General features: G+C 43.8%; 1 protein-coding gene across 1 annotated transcript; it reads right to left on the bottom strand.

The window, feature by feature from the left end:
- Window positions 1-5,131: 5,131 nt before the first annotated feature.
- UCHL1 (ubiquitin C-terminal hydrolase L1) lies at window positions 5,132-17,352 on the bottom strand. The gene is given in 9 exon segments (XM_054582196.1): window positions 5,132-5,552; window positions 8,915-8,973; window positions 9,848-9,914; window positions 10,658-10,705; window positions 10,783-10,868; window positions 13,404-13,554; window positions 16,441-16,619; window positions 16,622-16,908; window positions 17,132-17,352. Coding segments are annotated over 9 exon segments (1,185 nt in total). The 3' UTR covers window positions 5,132-5,465.
- Window positions 17,353-17,779: the final 427 nt, after the last annotated feature.

Genomic DNA, 17,779 nt, shown 5'->3' with positions numbered 1-17,779 from the left:
CGCTTCCAAGTTCATTCAGGTTGCTGTCTACATTTGCTCCCCGGGGCTCTAGAATTTAGACCCTCACGTCTTGCTGCCTGCCAGCTGGGGATCTTGGCTCCTGGAGCCGCCCGCATTCCTGTGACAGGAGAGCCTAGGCCTGATTGAGGACTAGGTCAGGCCGGCTGAGGATAATCTCTCTAACTCAATGCCAATTTATTTGGGGCCTTAATTACATCTGCGAAGTCCCTTCAAAGCAGCATCTAGATTCGCGTTTGACTGAATGCCTGGGCGAAGGTGTCTACACGAGGGGCTGCGAGGCTTGGAGGCCATTTAGGAATTTGGCCTGTGACAAATTTCCTAAGAAACATTCTCCAGGCAAGCTAAGTGATTCTCCAGGGTGGTAGTACCAACCCCTAGTGGATGTGCTGTAAACTCGAGGGCAAATACTGTGTTGTAATGATGGGGAAGGGGGGGCAGTTTGAGTGGTATTTGGGGTTCAGGGCTGGGTTGCGAAAGGACAGCCTCACACAATGAGGAATTGTGCTGCATTTCACACAGCTTTGGAATGTCCTGTAGGCAATGCATGTCGATGAAAAAAATCTGTGTTGTTTTCTGAGCTTCTCTGTATTTTTGCAGTTTTAAACTCATAGAGATAGAAGGGACTTTAGTGAGCTTTGAGCCTATTTCTTTAAAAAAAAAAAAAAATGAGGAAGCTGAGACCAAAAAAGGAAAAAACTAAATGTCACTCATCTTACTAATGTCAATGTTGGGACTAGACCCAGTTTTCTTCATGGAAATGTCAAATCTGTCCATGTGAAACTACTGGAAAATAAAGATAACTTGAGTGTCAAGGAAAATGTTTTCCTAAAGAGTTGATATAGCAATTTAATGTTATGCAATTAACTCCACTGTTTTTCTAAGGTTATGATGGCTCTGAAAACAAGGTTTTACTAGATGTTGATTACATCAAAGCCATTTTATTTTAAGGATATCATTATCTCACTCAACATCAGCAGAGGAAACATTCACTTAACAAACTTGTGATTTAAAATTATTACTGCTTATTTCTATTTTTACGATAAACTAGGACCTAGGCAAAATTATGAATAGCCCAAAAAGCAACTTACAAGGCTGACTTTGGCCAGTCTGTAACAGGACTGGACTGGGTAGTCCAGCCCAAAACAGCAGGCCAGAAGGCAGGCCGAGTCCCACCCCCACGAATGCCCGCCTTGCCCTGAAAGGCCTGTTCTTCCTTCCTGGCTCAACTCGGTTCGAAGCTACTTAGCTACAAAATTGCCATAAGCTTTCCTGTGCTGCCACCTACTGCATATAATGAGTATAGTTTCGAATAAAGCTTTTGTCTTCTATTAGTCAGTGTGTTTTAATGTGACCAGGGAAAGAAAACCATCAACTGACTTCAACTGTTGTGTTGTACTAGGAGGGAACATTATCCACACTATTTCTTCTGCTGAGACTTCTAGACTTCTTTCTCCTTTGTTCATAAATATTCAAACGCACACACAACTCTTTATTAACAGTTTATATTAATATAATTATTCAAGGCATGCTCACTATATACTAAGCTCTCTGTGCCTTATCTTAGCCCGATCTTCATAATCCCGTAGGAGAGGTCTTATTATTCCCATTCTACAGAACTGCACAAGGCAGCCTGACTACAAAGGAAATTCATGGTGACCCATTCTTAATTATGTCAGATCACACCTTGCTCTTCAGTGCACGTCAAGCCAAGAAATCAAACAGGCGAATGACTTAATGCTGTTATAAAGTGAATTAATAAGATCGTATCATTCAAGGGACCAAGTAACTAACTGCCAAATTAGCACATCAAGACATTATTTAACATGGCAGGGTGTGCAGGAGGAGGAACATGTTCCAAACAAGTTGAGGTTTAGAACAGAAAGACGATTGTTTAGAGTTCTAAAGTAGCTTCGTAATGGAGGCTGTCGAAAGCAGAACGAAGGCAAAGACAGGAAACTAATAATTTGCACTGGCTTCAGTTATAAAGAAACTTGAAAGTAAGCTAGAGTTCACCAGCAGACGTTTACTACAGAATGCTCAGTCCTAGAGAAAATACTTTTTTAATTATAAAAGTAATAAAATATAGTATTTTTAGAAAGCTTAGAAAATGAGAATATCCAGTTAAAATCACCCATAATCTTTAATATCCAGAGACAGGAGTGGACCCATGATTTTGAGAAATTGCAAATGTCACAAGGACACATAAGCCAGGATTTTGGAAGGGCCTATTAAAGTGTGGGGCCCTAAAGCTTCAGCTTCACCCTAAGTCCACCTCCTCGCAGCAACAATCATCATCAGGGGCCCTTAGGGCCAGTCTGCTTGGGTGTGAACGTCAGCAACGTCCTTTATAGCCAGGTGACCTTGGGCAAGTTGCTTATATGATTAAGTTTAACTTACGATATGGTAAACACTTAGTTAGCTATTATAGTCCTGTCTTTTCTAAATGTATGTATACACAAAGTATGTACATATTTTACAAAACTATCTCACTAGTTTCATGTATGAATATTTTTCCAAAGGGGTCTTTAAGACAGACCACATATTATACTGAATAGATGTAAGCCCTAGACTCAACTGGATATTCGGGGTATTAGTTAAAAAGATCCTTAGTGTCAGGTGGCTTTGCCCATTGAAAGCACTACAAAGTCACCTTCATCACCAAAGACTAACAACACTTTGAAGAGTAAGTTAACTGGAGGTAGATTTTTTATAAGATCTAAATCTAAGATGTCAGTTACGAGGGCTTGTGGGTACAGAAGGGCCTCTGAGGTGCACAGCTCCAGGGACACCACCTTCATGTGGGGTTCCGAGTCACTGGTACCCCCGGGGTGGTTCATGGCCCAGGCCTCAGGGAGAACAGCGGCAAGACAGAGGTACTAGATGGAATCTTCTAAAGTATGGGCCCTTCCCAGACATCCTCATTCTGTATTGTGTCTATTTTAACACAAAACAAGGAAGAAGGAAAGGTACTTCCTTTGTCCCAAGGGGAGTTCAGAGACAGGTTTGATAAGCCAGAAAGCCTATCATAGTGGCTGCCAGCCTAGGCTAGCGACCATTAGGAAGTCAGCCCACGGTCCAAGCCCTATCCTAGGGAACAACATTGAGACCTGGGTGTGTCACGTGGCCTCTGTGCCTATTTCTTCAGTAGAACCAAAATTCCTCTCTACCTCCAGGGGCGCTATTACCCACACACATCAGCCACCATATACTCTCCCATGGTGTGTGGCATGCTAACATTTGAAAGCATTTTAATTAAATATGCTTCTCACACATGAAGTATAGCCTTACGAACACCACCACTAAACATACGTGTTTCTGAGGCCAAAAGCAATCTTTACCAGCTCCTGTTAGCAGAAACAAGCCTTTTGTTTCCTTTCTGCAGTCTCCAAAATGACCATAGACGTTACACACCCAGTGAGATTTAAAAATGCACGCCTCTGGTTTTAAGTGAGTAATTAGAATCACCTGAATCACCATACCTTTAGTTTTCCAAGTTACGAGAATGTTAATAGTAGGGGAGGATGGAGGCCAAGGGGCAAAGTGGGACAAATAGGGACATCTGAAATAGCACAAACAATAGGAAAAAGGTGGGAGAAAACCCAACTTCCAAGAGTTAAAAAACAATGTTAATACTAGTGATAACTTTACTCCTAGGAACCAATATACTCTTCCCTGAGAAGCTGGAATCGCAGGTATCACCATAGAGTAATTGGTGCTAGAAACTTGGAGGCAGCTGAGACCCCAGTTACCCGGATCCCTGGTAACAAACGGGATGATGCTCTTCTGTGAGGATCACAGGAAGAGGGAGATGCATGGCGTTTCTTCCCACAGTCCTTCATTCGTTACCTAGAAAGGCAGTTTCTGTATATTCAAGTGATTGTTGAGGACAGATGTCATTTAATCTTTAACGCAAGCCGACAAATTACATATCAGTGTGTCCTTATCTTTAAAATATTAAGGCTTAACAAGAAATGGCAAAGACATTTGTTTTAAAAAAAAACTAATTTCTAGAAAGCAAGGAATTGCTGAAAAACAAAACAAAAAACCTACGTTGATTGGGGTATGTCACATGGACACAGGAAGCAACTAAAATAATTCTCAGTGGTCAAAGCTGGAGCAATTTCAGCAACAAAATGTAGTATTGGATTATAACCCAGTATAAAAGAAATATCCATGAATTCATACGAATATAAATGACTGAATAAATAGCAGAGAAGAGACAAATCTGGCTTGTGAAACAACTGCAAGTAATTTGGAGGCACTCCCCCCACAAGGAGCTAGAGCGTAATCCAACCCCCTCCAGTGCGGGCTGCGCAGACACCCTCCTCCCAGCAGCATGACTGGGAAGGGGGTGGGAATGGGAGAAGTAACTACAGTAGGAAAAGGTGACAACTGTCACCTCAGGCAGCTGATCAAGGTCAATATCCACAGCAATAAATCATGTTGATGGTATGTGCCCTTTAAAAAAATGTTTCATATACATTTGTCTCCATTTACCACCCCCACCGCCCCCCAAGTATGTACCCTTTATATGTGGCACTTTAGCTCTGTGGTCTTTCTCCCTCAAAACTCCTAACCCTACCCTCATTATGAGAAAAACATCAGGCAAATCCTAATAGAGGGGCAGCCTACAAAATACCTGACCCGCTCTCCCCAAAACTGTCAAGGTCATCAAAAAGAGGCCAAGTCTGAGAAATTATCACAGCCAAGGGGAGCCCAGTGAGATATTAATAAAATGTGGTATCATGGGGGTGGGGGGGGAGAAGGCTATTTTGTAAAAACTAAGGAAATCTGAATAAGCTATGGGCTTTAGTAATTAGGAATATTATCAATATGTTTATCAATTAGAACAAATGCACCACATTAACATAACAAAGGGAGAAATGGATAAAGGGTATATAAGAACTGTATCTTCTCAATATTTCTGTAAAATTGTTCTAAAAATATTTTTAAAGTATTTCAGAGTTAACAAGTAAACAGTAATATAAAAGTATAGAAAAAATGTCTAGCAATACTTCTATTACTGTCAAAATAACTTCAGATGTATTAAAGTAAAAGAAGGTAAAAGAGAAAATAAAAACAAGTTTAGGCTTCTCTCTTATCAGCAGAAAAGTTTTATTCCTCATAAGGACAAACAGTTTATACCACATCCAAGGCCTTACCTTACAGACACAAACCAAAGTAGCCATTTAAAGCATTAGATATTGAGGTACGAGACACACAGTGGGGAAAATGCTTCACCGTCTGAAGCCTGCACCAAACTGCCCCGTCGACAGCTGAGCTCTGCTAGCGCTTGGGTGTGGCTGAGGGGGGGTAGAGCTACAGAACCAAAGGAGAACAGCTGTTTTCTACAAGCACTGAAGCATGTTAAGACTGCAGTGGTAGGGATGTATTTCGGTGGTGAAGGGAAGAAGGGGAAGAGCTTAGTCCCTTCCCGCAGGGCATTAGGCAGCCTTGCAGAGGGCCACCGCCGAGAAGCGGACTTCCCCCTGCTCCCGCTCAGTGAACTCCCTGCAGACCTTCGCCGCGTCCTGAAAAGGAGGAATGTCAGTTAATATCCAAGCAGCAACAGCTCAAAAGGAAAGTTCCAAAGGGAAAGTACCTGTGAAGCCTATGAATGCTCAAAGTTCACCCTCGTCAATTTTAAACTTCCCCTTAAACTTGAAAACCAGGGTTCAAGGCAGGAAGAAACAAAAGTCAAGTGATGGGAGAAACAAACTTGCATCACAGATCTGACTTCAGAAGCTTTGACTCCTTTTTAACTGCCATCAAATGCCCTGTGTTTCTCCCACCTTGTGCCTGGTTTTGACTATAAGACTACATTATCTGTCCTCTTTTCCTCAGGTCAAAACAAGACAGAAAATTGATCTTTATCCCAAAGGGAAAAAGTTATTCTAACTCAAAAATTCCCAGGGTAGAGGCAAATCTCTTCAAAGTATACACTTTACAAAAGAGCCTTAAAAGTTTAAATACCTAGTACTCCAGGTACAGACAAAAGGTGCATTACCAATTCTAAGACCTAGACTACAAAGATTGGTAACAGAAAATTGATCCCAATATAGGCACACCCAGCTTTGTTGCATTTTGTTTTACTGGGCTCCACAAATGTGGCTTTTCTTTAAAAACAAAACAAAACAAAACAAAACAAAAAACAGACTGAAAACAAGACCGTCCACCAGCAAAAAGATTACAACTTGCTTCATTGTGATACTTGTTTTGTCCCAGAGGTCCCCGAAATCAAACCCAGAGGTCCCCGAAATCAAACCCAGAGGTCTGGAACCAAACCCACAACATCTCAGATGTCTGTGTTCGTTATTTACCAAATTCCAGGTTTTAAAAATGACTGGGGATCATAAATATCAATCATTCTGTTCAGTCTGTAAGGAGTCCAGCTGAAAGACAGCTCCACAAACCACATTAATATAAGACCTTTAAGAGGACAGGTAACATTCTATGACACAGGACATCCGCTCCCAAAGTCCAGGAGTCTTCGACTTGATGACAAAAGAGCAATCGATCATGGCAGTGTTTTATTCCTGCTTTGAAACCACTCATGAAAACCACAGGGAGTCCAGATTGACATCTACATTCTGTCACAAGGTTTAAAATACTGGTACCCAGACCTTGAGGCCCTTCCGACAGCGCTGAGTAATACGGAGCGTGGGCCTCTCCAGACAGGAGCGCCACCTCCTATACCGACAATGAGCTGTGGACCTATGTCACTCCAGTTTTGGATACCTGGGTTAAATGTATGTATTTTCTCTCTGGCTTAAGTAAATTCTGTGTTTAGTTTCGGAAATCTAAAACATCTTTAACCATATAGAACCAGCCTCACTCAAGAACTTTCACTAGTTAAGATACTGGTTTGGTTTACATTCACTTGATTTTACATGAGATTCTAAATCAGAGTCAGTGTTATTTTCTGGAACAAAAAGTTTTACCTTCCCCACACCTCGTAAATTCTACTCACCTAACAGCTGTAGATGTCCTATGTGGGGTGCATTTTACGGTACTAGTATAGTCTTAGAGATGTTAGAATGGCCGTTAGTGCTTTATTTGGAGTCTTCCCCCCAAGTAAGTCATGACCAGAAATCCTGCCTCTGCTCTTATTTTCCCATAACTAAACGCTGGCTCTGTCATCAAACACCCCTCATCCTGCTTCTCTAGGTCTAGTTCTCATTCTTTATTACTATTCTCATTGCCCCTGTTTATCCAAGAATTAGCTCCAACTGACCCCAGCTGTGCACTCCAGCAAACTGGACAAAGCGACCCTCCCTCCCAGAGTGGCATGCTTTGGCCCACTGGCACCTCAAGGTCGCGAGGTCTATGACGTTCCACAGACAGGTCTATCACTGAAACAGGCAGTCTTGTGCTGCGACCTAGCACAGACTCTAGAGACAGACTGTCTAGATTGGAGCCATGGCTGCGCCACTTAAGTCACTGACCTTGGGCATCACTGCTCCTCCTCTGTAAAATGTGAACGAGAATACCTGCCTCACAGTGTCCTTAGAAGGGTTCTATAAAAGGTGTATGTCACAACTAGAACAGGAACAGAACCACAGAAATGGAGATCAGAGGGGAGGGGGTGGGGGAGAATGGAGGGGAAGGTACAGGCAGTAAGCAGCATAAACAGGAGGTACAAAAGAAGCAGGGGGAGGTTAAGAATAGCATAGGAAATGGAGAAGCCGCAGAACTTATATGTACGACCCATGGACAGAAACTAAGGTGGGGGGAATGCCGGGGGGCGGGGGGGTGCAGGGCAGAGGGGAATAAAGGGGAGGAAAAAATGGGACAAGTGTAATTAACAACCAATTATATATATACAATTTTTTATAGATATAAAATTATATATATGATTTTTTTTTTAAAGGCCTAAGCCACTTAGAAGAGCACCTAGTAGAGGGGTCAACAAATTGCAGCCTGTGGGCCGAACCCAGCCCGCTGCGTGTTTCTGTAACTAAAGTTTCAGTGAACAGCCACACAGTCGTGTACCCACTGTCTACAGGCTACTCTGGAGCTGAAACAGCAGAACTGAATACTTGCAATGGGGCCTTATGCCACCCAAGCTAAAGCATCTTCTGTCTGAAAAAGGTAGTCAACCCCCCAGTCTCCACACAGCAAGCGCTAAAAAAAGATTAGCTGTTAGTACTACAAATGCAGTAGCTCTATGTTAACAGCATTTTTTATTTCATCATAATTAAGCAGTTTTCCTTAATAATTGAAAACTGATTTAACTGTAGAGACTCATTTTCAGGGTGAAGAGGCCTAGAACAATCTGCCAGCTCTGGTCCAGGATTAAGAGATTTTTGTAGTCACTTGTACTGGGATAGTGACACTGTGATCCCAGATCTTAAAGTTCTTGTCAGGCATGTTTTGAATATGCTTCTCTTGTCCTACAGTAGGGGACCATGTGGGGAAAAACGCTCCTGAGGTTAAATGCCTAACCAGAACCCGTAATACACTGCCTACAAAACTGACCCAAAGCCAACAGTCTGGGAGGGATGAGGAAAGGCTCAGGTTTCGGTTCCACGAGCTACAATGTAATCTGACAAGAGGACAATGGTCACCTTAATCCCACAAAGAAGCAAAGCAATGGCTTTCAGGCTATTTCTCACTGTGGGCTGAAGACAGCACACAATACAGGTTAGTCAGGGCTGCTCTGAAGGATCCTGTTTAAAACCACTTGCTACAAGGTCTAAGGTAGACAGAATCACTAAAATGATCTTTAAACCCCAAAGAATGCTAGTAACCTGGATGATTGCTACTAACCCAGATGATTGCTACTAATCCAGATGATTGGAACTGGCTGTACTGAAAGAAGTGCTAGGACTTTGCAACAGAGGGCTAGGCTAAAAACACACGGGCACTCCTGGGGCGAGGTTCTCAAGGTTACCTGCAGCAGCAAGTCCTCTGCGCTGGTGCCATGGTTCACGGGAAAAGGCATTCGTCCATCTGCAACAAAGAAGCCAGGTGTGTCAATTTTCTCTGCACGTTTTCTGGCTACTGTGTTTATCCAGCCTGAAGGGACATGTAGGATTCTTCCACACACTGCCTCTCCCACAGAGGAAGCCTAGTCACAAAGCAACAGGCTGGAAAGAAGGGTCAAGTACTCCCGCCCCATCCCAGGCAATCCTCATCTACCAGTAACGAGATCCCACAGCCCAGACCAGCGACCCTAACGGAAGGACTTGTGTCCCATCTCCGGGAAGAGCCACAGGACAAAAGGCAGATTCCGTCCCTGAGGTGCAGGAAGGTGGGGCCCCCAAGGTTGCTTTTGCCCCTCAACAGCTGCCCATTAGCTCATCTGCCTGCGGGAAGTACCTTGACTTGAGGCAACACAGCTTTCTCCATTAATGCAAAGATGGCGGCTCACAAGGTAGATAATCTTTCTTGTTGCCCTATACCAGTTAACAGAAACCATCCCGATGTGTGCACATCCTTTCTAACCAAACAAGGTCCTATTTAGGCATTTAACTTCTTCCCAAAGTATTCCCTGTCTGAAGAGGCTGATGCCAGAGATCCTATACCAACAGTGCTGTAATGGCAAGTGAGGAGAAAAACCGAGCACGCACACAGGGCAGTGCTGGTCTGCTCCCTGGTCCGTGACTAAAGCCATTCATTTGGCCGGCCAGGGTGCCCAAGGGGGATGTTCTGGGCTGTATGAAGGGTGAAGCCCCCCCTCAGCCGTGAGAACACCCCGCTGTTCTAGATTCATAAACAATGATAGGCGAAAGTACTATCAAGTTACATGCCATTACTATAAAAAGGAATTAGGTATGAAAAAGATGAAAACTGTATTCGATTCCAAAAATGGAATGCAACATACCAAGTTCATAGAGGTGGCCATCCACGTTGTTAAACAGAATAAAATGGAAGTTCACTTTGTCATCTACCTGGAGAGAGCCAAGACATTTTTTTGAAATGAGTATTTTATAAAGCAGAACTTAATTTGCTAAAAATAAATGTAATATATAACAAGTATAATATGCTTGAACCAACTTGCTTGTACATTTTAAAAATTATGATAGATAATATGTACGTATTTCCTATATACTAGGCTCTCATCTAAGCCCATTGAGGCAGATAGACTATAGCTGTCAGAACTCCATGACTTGCTTTTTACTGAGCAGGGAATTAAAGTGTAGGGAGGCTAGGGATCTCATCCAAGATCAAGACTAGAAAGTGGCAGAGCAAATTATTATTATAAAGGCAGTGTAACAGACTTAAATCTAATTTAACAGTTGACGAGAAGGCTTTGTTCAGATTAATGGTACATATACGCCTTCTAGAAATTGCCAGTCCTTGTTTATACATCTCACTGTACCCAACAGTCTGTGAGAATATCTGAAATGCTCAATTACTAGGTGGGGTGTTACTCTATTAGACTCATTTAGATCTAAACAAAATACTATCAGTTTGAACTTACTCAAGACTACGTCAACTGCCAATTAGATTTCTGAGAGCCATTTTATAAATAGGCCTGGGCAAAGCACTATTCCAGTAGAATTTTTTGGAGTTAATAGGCCTTGGATAGAAAACAACATTTGCCATGTTCCAGTAAGAGGCCACTTCCCGTGTGTTAGGGAAAAGGCAGGCGGCACTTGGCATCCTGGGCCTGACTTGTGTTCGCCCTTACCCGGCACTGGCCTTCCTGAGCCACGGCATCGTGGGCTGCCTGAATGGCCTGAGAAAGAGAGAGTCATTAGCACAAACACTTCCAGAGTCATTGAGAAAGTAATGCTCTCTAAGTTCTCTTCCCACCTCATTCTTTTCAAAGCATTTTGCTCTGTCTTCAGGGGACAACTTCTCTGTTTCAGAAAGAAACTGTTTCAGGACTGACCCATCCTCTTTAAAAAAAAAAAAAAAAAAAAAAAAAAAAGCACGTTAGTATCGATAAAATCATGGAAATGAATGCACATTTATTGCTGATTTAAGCCGCTGCACAGCCGGTCACATCTAGCAACCTGAGTTTTTATGATGGCCTCCAGGGATGCGGATGGGCTGTACCTTCTGCTCCAGCCTCTTCCCCGCTCTCAGTCCCTCGGTACTGCACGCGGGCCAGGGACCTCCCGTGGCTCCTCCCATGTGCCACGCCTTCCTGCCTCCGCCGCCAGCCACTCCCCAACTGCCTGCACCTCCCACCTCAATTCATCTCTCCAATCTCTCAGCATCACTTGGTTACCGCCCTTATCCATTTGTGATGTGTGCTGGTGAGATTTTTAGTGCCATAAAGACAGAAACTATCTTGTCTGTTGCTTTTTCTACAGAACCTGGCCATGCACCATTAATGTGCGTTGCACTCGTAACGTTAACAATAGCGTTCTAGTCTAATGACAGTTCTCAGCCAAGATTTTTATTTTAGGATTGAAAGATGCATGCTTAGTAAAACAGTCATCTGGATAGGTATTAACCTAAGAATCTTAAATAGAAACGTCAAGAGCCAAACAGTCTGGCCTGGAGACAGATGACTGGCCGATGGGTGGTGTAAGTGTTCAGTCGTTGCTCAGTGTGGGTAAGTTTAGGAGACACTATCTACCCAGGTAGAGCAAGACCATATTTCAAAAGACTTCATCTTGAACCTTCAGCTCTAAACTTAAAAAAAGTAAATTTGTTAAATTGGGAGTATTCAAAATTTGAAACTGACAGGAATCCTCTTAGCCCGTTGAGGAGGGCTGTGATGCCGAGTAAGCCCCGGGCACCTCCGTGACCGCGGTTACCAAAAAATCAGTGTATCTGCCGACCTCAAGAGTACAGTAGTCTAGATAAAGTGAGACTGACTGCAGAGGAAACAGAAAGGATTAAGCTACAACTTTCTAATACGGCTCAATCAAGTCCATTTTGGAAGAAAAAAAAAAATCCTGGAATATCTGGATGTTTATGGCCAGGCAGCTGGTTTATTGTTTAATTTTGAAAGTATACCAGTAGTAGAGTCTTGGCCACACTTCCCTTGTAAAAAGAAGTTCTTATTTTTCTGTGTATAACATGCACTTTTTGCCCAAATTTTTGAGGGAAAAAGAAGGATGCACATTATACATGGGTAATATCTGAAATACCTTGTGTCTGTTCTTGTGTTTTGTAACTATTTGTTACAAATGATAAAACTATAATACAAAAAAAGCAAGTATCTAAATGTATATAAATAAAAAATTGAAATAAAAAAATTAAAAGATTTTTCCCCCAAAAGTTTGGGCCAAAAACATGGGTGCGCATTATACATGGCAAAACACAGTGCTTGGTCTGCTACAAGTAACAGTGTGGACGGTTAGCTGAAATGGTTCAGTTCTTAGCCACCCCATCTACTGTCTGAATCAGATTACTGCCGCCTATTTTTGTAAAACAAGTTCTCCTGGAACACAGCCACATCCATTGGTTTACATCGTGTTTATGGATGCTTTTGCAACTAAAGGGTAGAGACCATATGGCCCACAAGCCTGAAATATTTACTCCCTGGTCTTTAAGAGTCTGATGACCCTTGGCCTAAATCATATAATGGTGATATATTTTAGCATATTTTAGTGCTGTTAATTAAGCCTCTGACAAGCTTTAGGGCTGACTTGCTCATTTCTTCTACATCCTCCACAGCATCCACTGAAGATGGGTTATGGGCTCTGACCTGACTTTGTTCAAAGCTGAATCCTTTCAAGATTCCAACCTGCTGCTATGCCTCTCGCCTTCTGCAGGAACTGCCACACTCTGTGCCCAACTGCTCTAAGCTGTCCCCTGATGATTATGAGACACAGAACCACTAAACACAGGTTCTAACTGTTGATGTTTTACAGCTTAGTATCATCTCTCATTCTTCAGAATCACTGAGAATTGAACACATGAGAATCATGACCATAATCAGCACTCAAGTGTTCTTTATCCTCCACCTGAGACCCATCTAAGCTGTCTACAAATGAAAAGCATATACAGAGCTGCAGTACAAAACAGTACCACTCCCGCCCTCGCTGGTGTGGCACCGGCCTGCAAACCAAAAGGTAGCTGGTTCGATTCCCAGTCAGGGCACATGCTGAGCTGCAGGCCACGTCCCCTGCTGGGGGTGTGCAAGGGGCAACCAATCGATGTTTCTCTTGCACATGGATGTTTCTGTTCTTTTCTTCTCCCTCCCTTTCCCCTCTCTAAAAAATAAAATCTTTGGAGAAAAAAACTATCACTCCCTTCTCCTCTCCAGCTGGAAGAAGCCAAACCATGCTTCTTAGAAAGTCAGTTTCCTTCCCTCAAAAGAAACAAGAATTCACCCCTGATTACATCTGGATAAGTCGGTTTCAAAATTTTTGAAGGCAATGACTTTGCTGAATAGACCAGCACGGGTTTTGTAATGAAGAGTGATGGTTAATTAGAGGTCAGTCAGAGGATGAATGGCCTCAAAACTCACTTACCAAATTCCAGTTTGTCTTGATTATTGGCCACTGCGTGTATAAGTCCGATGGTACCACAGGAGTTCCCAATGGTCTGCTTCATGAAGTACACTTTAGGACTGACTTCTTGTCCCTTCAGCTCTTCAATCTGTTTTTTCCTAAAGTTCTCATGCTGTGAGTGTAAAAAACATGTGAAAATGCAAAGAACAGATGGCAGCACAGTAACTTCTACCACCTAAATGGAAACACAAGTAGGATGTGTGACCAGGAGCCCTGGTTCTAGGTGTTGGCCAATGCCCAGGGAATTGGCCTGTCTGCCTCCCACACCCACGCCAGCCCGTGAGGTTCTGAGACTCCACCCGGATGCTGCAGTGCAGTAACGGCCTTGGATATTGCCCAAGGCTTTGTCTAGACATCGCTGCAGCCTTTTAGCTGGAAATGGATGGTGTCATGGAGTCAAAAAAAAAAAAAAAAGGACAAGTTAATTACATAACCTAAGGATCTTAAATAGAAATTGTAATGAGCCAAAGAGTTTCCTTCCTATAACACCAACAGTGGCTGCATTTCACATGGGTATCCCAATCAGGCTTTGGTTAATTTAACAGCCAACAAGAATACCAGCCAGTTTATAGCTCACTAATCTTTAACATTCTACTTCTATACTGTCCAAGCATACTTCTCTTCAGTAACAAAGCAAGCCTTTACTGCTGAAAGGCACAATTTAAAGAGTGTAATGATGCCCTCCTTTTTTATGAAGGAAAGACAACTAGTCTAGGGCACTGGCTTGGCTGTGATTTCACAAGAACTCCTCCTCATCCTGTAAGGGGAAGGTGTTGACACTTGTTTGTCCTTGCCAGCTACACAGTTTAAGGATAGATTAGCAATGGGAGGTGGGGAGGAGGGTACAGACCAGTAAATAAATGAGACTAGAGGTCATTTTCTTCAAAGCATCCGTTAGCTCTCTGCAGAGTCATTTAGTGGGCTTGTCCAAACTTTCCACTAACAAGTTTTAAAGACCTTGCAGGTATGACTTCTCAGTTAAAAGCAGGGTGCTAATGCTACAGAAACACTATTACCCATAAGCAGTGTGAGTCAGAACATGAGAAGCATATTTCCAAGCCTAGTAGCCTTCCATTACTGTACATGAAATTGAAGTTTAGGCCTTGTCTGTGGCACCCTCTGAGGAATTATGACCTCTGTCCCACAAGTTCAACTTAAAACTCCACCTAGTAGGAAGTTCTAGCATCAAGTATCTTTCTACCAGATCCTTAAAGTGAGTTGCTCATGGACTATTAAGGCTTTTTACTTTTCTAGGTTGAAATTTTTTAAATGCAATAGCACCATCCTTTAGGATTGTTTGAGCTCTTGCATGGAGACATTTATATATATATATTTCATTATCACTTCAAGTTAATGTTTTAAAAGTGTTCCATTTAGGATTTCATAATAATCTCTTAAGACACAATTAAATGCTTTCTAAATTAACATTAGTTTGTTTGGAAGTCAACGTACAAACCTCAACTTTTCTCCAAATTTGCTTCAGCATTTAGCCCAGTGGGTGTTGTGTGTCACAGAAGAGGCGCTCTAAGAAATCAGACAGACTGAACTGGAGCGAAAGCACTAAGTATCGAGCTCTTTCAAACATAAAATGTTCAAAGCAGAACGTTCTCTAACAAAAACCACTTGATCCCGCAAAAGGAGATCAGTGGGCTTTTGAAAGGCAAGCTCGCTGCACCACTGCCTCCCAGAGGCCTTGCATCTGTGCGCTTCTCAAAACCTCCGAGTCATCATGGTTCCTCTAATAAGGAAGCTCTTTGAGGGTCTCAAGTAGGAGAGAGGAGATTGCATTTCACTTGGGTCAACAGGGAAGTTAATTTGACTTGCAATTTTTGGCAGCTTGGTTTTTACCTAAGTAAAAGCTTTGGTAATAAAAAATGAAATTTAAAAAAAAAGTCACTGGGATTATCCTAATAACTTTAATACGGGTTGTTACCTTATTTATAGGAGGAAACCCTGAAACTTCCTATAGGGCCTAATTTACACTGAGGATGCTTCTAGAACACCCAGCCTTAGGATGGTGCTTCTGTTAAGCTCACTCTGTTTGAAATGATGCCCCAAATGCTAATACCACAAGTTTTGCTAAAGGAAACTTTCAACCACTCCCTAATCAGGGGTCCAGTGACAGCAACAGGAGCTAGACAATACCACACTATCCGTGGGAACTGCACACATCTCAAGACTATTATCCCAGCTACCTTTTTTATATCTGATGCTCAGTCTTTAATGTACATGTATCAACGCACGCTTGTCGGAGGAAGACCATCTAAATGGAAATGAAAAGCTGTATCCAAGATTGCTCTAATGCCCACCTATTTCATTTACCTACAAGGTCAGAGAGGAAAGAGGATAAGAGGGGTGGAAGGAGGTTCCCACACAGAAAACATACAGAAATAATTAAGCTTTTTTTTTTTTTTTTTTTAAAGAAAAGCACATAAGTGAGACTAAAATCCAAGTGTTCATGTTGTACGGAGTGGAGGAATGGGAAGAATTCCCTGAGTCCACTGGAGACCCAGGCAGTGCAGGTACAGAATTAAAGAACCTATTGTTTTCTTGAGGTTTAGGCAAGCCCATCCCCCTCTTGTTAATAGCAAGGTGGGAGTCTGAGCACCGAAAACACTGGCAGGTAACTGCCCTGAAAGGGAAACAACAAGCCGTGCCTTGGCATAGAAGGTTCAGGAAAGCCTAGGTTCAAAGGAACTTGTGAGTAGGATGAATTATTTCCCTGGATAATTGGGATGACGGAAATGAGATCCTGCTTCTCTTCCAAATTTGCGACAATGCTGGATGGATGAGCAAGAAGGTAACAAGCTCTATTACAACAGTGGTTCCAAATGTACCAAGAGAACGTGGGCTCCTCCTTCCATCCTCCACAGGGAGGGGGCAGTGTTGCGAGGTCTGAGCGTCTAAGCCAGGTGGGAAGAAGAGCCGGGAGTCTATACCGTACACAATGCCTCATTTTGGTTTGGGAGCGGAGCGCACACCGGGCCCCACGCCCTACCTGGGCGGTGAGTGGAAACAGCAGCAGCAGCGCGCAGGCCGGCGCAGGCACCGAGCTCAGAGCCTCTTCCTCCAGCCCCAGCACATCCACGAAGCGCCACTGACCGGCGACCCCCAGCCGGGCCAACACCTGCAAAGAGAAGACAAGACGGCCAGACTCGGGGACACAGGCAAGTGGTACGTGCCGGAGCTCTGGGCAGACTCAACACCCTCAGCGACTCCACGGAGCCCGGGAGGAGTCTCCGCCCCGCGCCCCACCCCTCCAGCGCGATGACACAGCACAAAGCGCGGTCCACACGTGGCTCCCGCGAAGCCCGGACACCGGAGTCGCGCGGCCCGCGCCACGCCCTCGGGAGCTCGGCCAGGCGCTCGACTTCTGGCGTAGCCTCCTCCTCCACCGGAATCCCACCCTCGCCCCCGGTGCAGGGGCAGAGGGAGAGCGTCCCGACCCAGCCCCAGCCCGGCTCCCCTGAAGCACGCAGGACGCCGTTAGGTCCCTGCGAAACCGCCGGAGCAGGTGGGCGCCTCCGCCTCGGCGCTCCCGGGGGGATGGGGATTGAGACAACACGAAACGCCACTCACTTTGTTCAGCATCTGAAAGACAAATGCAAAGAAAAATACAAAAATAAAATACCTGGCGTGGGCTGACCCTTTGTCAACTGCTCCCCGGCCACCGTGCACCTGACGCTCACCTCGGGGTTAATCTCCATGGGTTTGAGCTGCATCTTCGCGAACTACACCTGAAGTCAATAACCAGAGAAGAGGAAAAACAGCGAATGGAGCCGCCCAGGCTGTCGCTATAAAGCGCCGGCCTGACGCACTGTGGGTGCCTGCGCAGGGGGATCGGGGCAAAACCAACAAGGGGGAAACGGTCAGTCTGAACAAAATGGGCACGAACTCCCCCTATGCGCATCGCGAAGTGGTACAGCCGGGCCCCCAAACCTTGCAGTCTCACTTGCTGGTGAGATAATCTGCTGGTTGTTGGGAGATGGGTTTGTTGGTGGGTGTCCTTTCGAGTGTATTAAGCAGTCCTTTTGATGGAGTCTAATTTTTTGCGAAGTTTCTGGATACTCTTTCTTTCTGCCATCCCAGTTACCCGAAATCTCAGGGTTTCTGAAGCGTTGAGAAAAAGCCTAAATTCAACAGGTACATATTTAATATAAATATGTCCCCCAAATCTCGCAGCAGTTTGCAATTCATCCTCCATGTTAAAGCAGACCAGTACCGAGGTTCATTTTTTTAAATGACTGACTAGAATAAAATATAGTCAAATATAACAGATATTGCATTAGTAATGCTGATGTAATGTGACTCCCTGGGAAGAATTGGTTGGTCATGTG

Source organism: Pteronotus mesoamericanus, unplaced genomic scaffold, assembly GCF_021234165.1.
Source record: "Pteronotus mesoamericanus isolate MK-2021 breed Mesoamerican mustached bat unplaced genomic scaffold, CSHL_Meso_final contig_68, whole genome shotgun sequence".
Lineage (NCBI taxonomy): Eukaryota > Metazoa > Chordata > Mammalia > Chiroptera > Mormoopidae > Pteronotus > Pteronotus mesoamericanus.
Note: the sequence above shows the minus strand (reverse complement) of the source record. Positions and strands in the feature narration are given on the sequence as shown.